Source organism: Eimeria acervulina, genomic scaffold (genome assembly GCF_000499425.1).
Source record: "Eimeria acervulina Houghton genomic scaffold, Eah_scaff1661, whole genome shotgun sequence".
Lineage (NCBI taxonomy): Eukaryota > Apicomplexa > Conoidasida > Eucoccidiorida > Eimeriidae > Eimeria > Eimeria acervulina.
In genome coordinates, this window is record NW_013549028.1 from 1 (window position 1) to 5,229 (window position 5,229).

At 42.8% G+C, this 5,229-nt stretch overlaps 1 protein-coding gene across 1 annotated transcript; it reads left to right on the forward strand.

Annotated features, from left to right (window-relative positions):
- Window positions 1-884: 884 nt before the first annotated feature.
- Window positions 885-1,506, forward strand: EAH_00062000 (hypothetical protein; the record flags this gene model as incomplete). The annotated part of the gene is made up of 2 exons (XM_013393280.1): window positions 885-1,368; window positions 1,484-1,506. 2 exons carry the CDS (start codon window positions 885-887, stop codon window positions 1,504-1,506), a joined length of 507 nt encoding a protein of 168 aa, XP_013248734.1.
- Between the last annotated feature and the right edge of the window lie 3,723 nt (window positions 1,507-5,229).

Sequence of the window (5,229 nt, forward strand, 5' to 3'; positions counted from 1 at the left end):
TGTTGTTGTTGTTGTTGTTGTTGTTGTTGTTGTTGTTGTTGTTGTTGTTGTTGTTGTTGTTGTGTTGCTGCAGAGGGGATTACTCAGCCCTAAACCCTAAACCCTGAGAAAAAAACTGTAGACATTGAAATTAAGCGTTAGAGACGCTTAGCTCAAACCCTAAACCCTCAGAGACAGAGTAGATAGCAGACAAAGAAGCAGTAATAGTTTTTATTGCGGGGCCCTAAAAAGCATAAATAAAATATTATTTTAAGGGTGCTGCGCTGTCTACGAAGTGCATGCAGAAAGGAGAGACAGCAGCAGCAACAATAAGAATCAAAACAAATAAAAAAGGATAGATGTTATATATAAATATAAATATAAATATAAATATAAATATATATATATATATATATATACACGGAGACATGGGGATCGGTAGACCCCGCAGCGTCTCTATGAAGTATTTTAAACATTAATTGTTTTTATATTTTTATATATTATTTATTTTTATATAACTTTGGTTCTAAACAAAGACAGAAATACAACGAGCTGTACGTACACTCCACTACCTTGAGGCGCTGTCGACTTAGCCCCTGGCCCCCGCACCACAGATTCGATAAAAGAAACATCTTTAAGCTCTTATTTTTAAATTCATTTAATTAAATTATTTTTAAAAACTTATTCGCAAGAAAATTTGCGCAAAAAAACTCCTTCTAGCTGCAGCAGCAGCAGCAGCAGCAGCAGCGGCAGCAGCAGCAGCAGCCAATGGTCTGTCTGTCGGTCTGTGTGTGTCTTGTTTGCTGTTGTGCTGCATCTTCTTTCTTTAAAAGTAATAATAAAAGCAATGAGGGCTTTAATTTTTTTATTTTAATTATTTTTATATATCTATTTCTCTCATCCCTATGCTCGTAGCTCATCAATTTGGGGTGTATCTGCTTCTCCTCTCTATATATCCAAGGGCAGCACTCGCTGTCCCTACCAGCCAAACCCCTCTCTCTTCACAATATCTTCTAAACTCCCCAGAGGGGCCCCCTCTACAATCAGCTAATCCTCAGGGGCCCCCAGAGGGGGCCCCTGAAGGGGCCCCCGCTGAGGGCCCCTCTGGGGCCCCCCCTTCTGAGGGCCCCTCTAAAGTCCTATCTGAGGGCCCCTCTGGGGGCCCCTCCCTCACCCTCTCAGGGGCCCCCAAAGGGGCCCCCTCTGATGAACCCACTGGGGACCCCTCTGGGGGCCCCCCTGAGGACCCTTCAGGGGGCCCTCCTGAGGACCCTTCTGGGGGCCCCCCTGAGGACCCTTCTGGGGGCCCCCCTGGGGCCCCCTGTGAGGCCCCTATTGGAGATCCTCCTGGGGGCCCCCCTGGGTCCCCCTGTAAGGCCCCTATTGTCGGTCCATCTGAGGGGGTAGATGATGCTGATTCAATATCAATGTCTGTATATCCTTCTGTCTCTGCTACGAACTCTAAAGGTTTATTAGTAAGCAATTTGATAAGTTCTTCGTTTAGGATATCAACAGTGCGTGCATTAAAGAGAAATATTGCTGGAGGTATGTCTTTTAAAAGACAAAATTACTCAGGTGTACATGAAGGTAGAAGTCTAACAATATCTACACCTGAAGCATCATTATTATCATTATCATCTACTTCTTCTTCTTCTTCTTCATCTTCATCATCTGATACAGAGATATCTCGAGCAGGCGTTGATAGCCGGTGGTTTGCTGTTAGAGGCTGGGGCTGGAGACACCCTGACAACTGGGAGGAGAGACATTATGTTTGTATGTATTCAATGGACGGGAGGCCGTGCGGGCCGGGGGGTGTACGTACAGAGTTATATCCAAGCGGGTTGCACTGTATAGAGGGTCAGTGCTGCAGTAAGATACATAATACAATATACTTTGGAGGCAATCTTTGTACTCCTAATAAAGCTTTATGCGTATTTATTCATGAAGCATATTCTTACGGTAAGTGCCGCTGTACTTCTAATAGCTGTTCTGCTGCAGCAGATTGTATAGAAGAACTAGGAGAGCACGGCGGTGTATATTGTAAATGTAAGGAGGGTACTAGAGGAGACGGACGAGAATGCTTTGAAGACTTCTGCATGCAAAGAGACTGTACACCAGGAAGGTGTGTACAGCACAAAGATATTGCTAAATGTATATGTCCAAAAGGCTATGAAGAAAAAGATAATAAATGTGTAAGGATTGCACCTTGTAAGAGAGGGCTTACAGATATATGTGGGCCTATTGAGAGAGTTGAAGAGTGTGTAGATATATCAGAGACAGAATATACATGCGTCTGTAGAACAGGATATACAGCAGTAAGACAGGGTAAGTCTGTCTCTTGTGAGATAGCTTCAAATAACCTTTCTTGTTCAGATAACCCTTGCGGTATTGAGGGTGTAGCTAGCTGCAAAGATTTAACAGAAGGAGGTGTAGAGTGTACATGCAATTTAGGATATATACTTGAGAGAGATACAACAAATAAAGCACTAAAATGCATGCTTACAGACCCCTGTAAGACAGGGCCGTGCGGCACAGAGACAGTTGCGAAGTCTTGCTCTCGTAAGCCTAATGGAGGCTATGCATGCGTCTGTCAAGACACTGCAGAGTTAGTAGAAGCAGAAGCATCAGCATCAGATAATACTACAGCAGGTGCAGCAGCAACAGCAGCAGCAGCAGGACCCTATTGCAGACAGAAGACGCAGCAATTTAATATACTTCCTTATCTTGCTCTCGCTGCCGGCATTTTGTCTGTCCTCGCAATTGCTGTCGGCATTTGGTGGTTTGGATTTAAACAAAATAAATTTAACTACGAAGGCGCCGAATTCGATTATACACAGAGCGCCTACCTCAGCCCCAACTCATAAACACATTATCTTTATGCATGCATGCATGCATGCATGCATAAAGATAATGTGTTTATGTATGCATGCATTATGCATGCATGGCTTATTTATGCATGCGTTTATTTGTGCATGCATTATTTATGCATGCATTTATGCATGCATGCATGCGTTTATTTATGCATGCATTTATGCATGCGTTTATTTATGCATGCATTTATGCATGCATTTATTAATGCATGCATGCATTTATTAATGCATGCATGCATTCTGGTGAGAAGGCAGCGGAGTATCTTGTGTCTCCTTGCTGCTGCTGCTGCTGCTGCAGGTGTCTCCTCGTGCAGCAGCAATTGCATAGGAGTTTATTTGAATAAAATTTGTTGTTTTTTATTTCGTTGTTTGTTTCATCTGTCTCCTTTTGCTTAGATAGAGCTCCAGAGACACTGCAATATTTTAATAAACCTATACACCTTCCGCTTGCTGCTGCATCTGCTGCTGCTTCTGTTTGCTGCTGTCTCTGTTTGCTGCTGTTTCTGCTGTACAGCGAGAACTGTCTCCTTCGTGAGACTTATTAATTGTGCAATTAGCTGTCTCTGTCTCTTCTATCTCTGTCTCCTGTCTGTCTTTTACTTTCTTTTGTCTCTGTTGATATCTCTTATTTATCTGTCTCCGTTTCCTTCTCTTTATCTCTGTTTCTTTTTGTGTCTCTTTGTCTCTTTATCTTTTGCTCTGTCTTTTGCTGTCTCTCTTTATATCTGCTGCTGTCTCTCCTTCTGTTGCTGCTACTGTCTATCCTCCTGTTGCTGCTGCTGTCTCTCCTTCTATCTTCGTCTGTCTCTAATATATATCTCTATTTATTAGAGACAGATAAGGCAGCAGCAGCACCAGCAGCAGCAGCAGCTGCTGCTGCTGCTGCTGTTGCATGCAGTCTCAGGTGTCTCTGCAGCTTGTGGGTTTGAGGAGACAAAAATAATAAACAAAAAAAACACCTTCGGGTTTAGGGTTTAGGGTTTAATAAACGCTAAACCCTAAACCCTAATTGCTGCTGTCAGCACTAGAGCAGCTAGGGTTTGCTGTAAAGAGGAGGCAGATGATCCCTCTCCACCCTAAACCCTAAACCCTAACCCTCAAGAAACCCTAAACCCTATCCTTGAAACCCTAAACCCTATCCTTGAAACCCTAAACTCTATCCTTGAAACCCTAAACCCTAAACCCTAATTAGAATCCTAAGTGCACAAGCCACTGCTTAATCTTAATCACGTGGAGACCCTTTACTTCGAGGCTGCCGCATCTCTCTCTTACTGGGGCTTCGCATATACTCATCAAGTCTTTCTTTAAAGCCTGCACACAAACCCTAAACCCTAAACCCTAAATGAGGATATATATATATATATATATATATAATTAATTAATTAATTAAAAACCTATTTAATAAAATTGCACAAGAAAAGATATTCGTACGAGAAAGGAGACAAAAAGAAAGAGACAGACACCGCAGTTAAAAGGAGACAAATATACACAAATAACAACAAAGAGAGACAGATAAATAAAAGAAGAGACAACTAAAGAGACAATGAAGAGACAATGAAGAGACAATGAAGAGACAGATAAGAGACAGCAGAGGAGACATCAAAAGAGAGAAAAATAAACAGAAAAATAAAAAAATAAACAAAAAATAAACAGACGAAGAGACAGAAGAAGAGACAGCAAAGAAGCCAACAACAGAGACAATGAAAAGCTAAGAAGGAGACAATAAGGAGACAGGAGACAATAAGGAGACAACAAGGAGACAATGAGGAGACAACAAGGAGACAATGAGGAGACACAAGTAGACGCAAGGAGACTCAAAAGGAGACTCAAAAGGAGACTCAAAAGGAGACTCAAAAGGAGACAGAAAAGGAGACATATAAAGGAGACAGATAAAGGAGACAAAGGAGACACAAGGAGACGCAAAGGGAGACAAAAGGAGACAAAAAAGACACAGAAAGAGACACAAAAGGAGACAGATAAAGGAGACACAGGAGGAGACACAGGAGGAGACAGAAGGAGACTCAAAAGGAGACTCAAAAGCAGACAGAAAAGGAGACAGAAAAGGAGACAGAAGGCGACACAGGAGGAGACAGAAGGAGACTCAAAAGGAGACAGAAAAGGAGACAGAAAAGGAGACAGAAAAGGAGACAGATAAAGGAGACAGATAAAGGAGACAGATAAAGGAGACTCAAAAGGAGACAGAAAAGGAGACAGAAAAGGAGACAAAAGGAGACGCACTGCGATGTCTCCAACGGCGTGTCTGACAATAGTGGTGACGGCTGTGCCGTGCTTTCGGATTCGCGAATAGACAGCCAAGTTACCCGAAGCCGTTCGCAGCACCTGCGCAGACACCCCACACGCATGCTGCTGCTACTCTTGA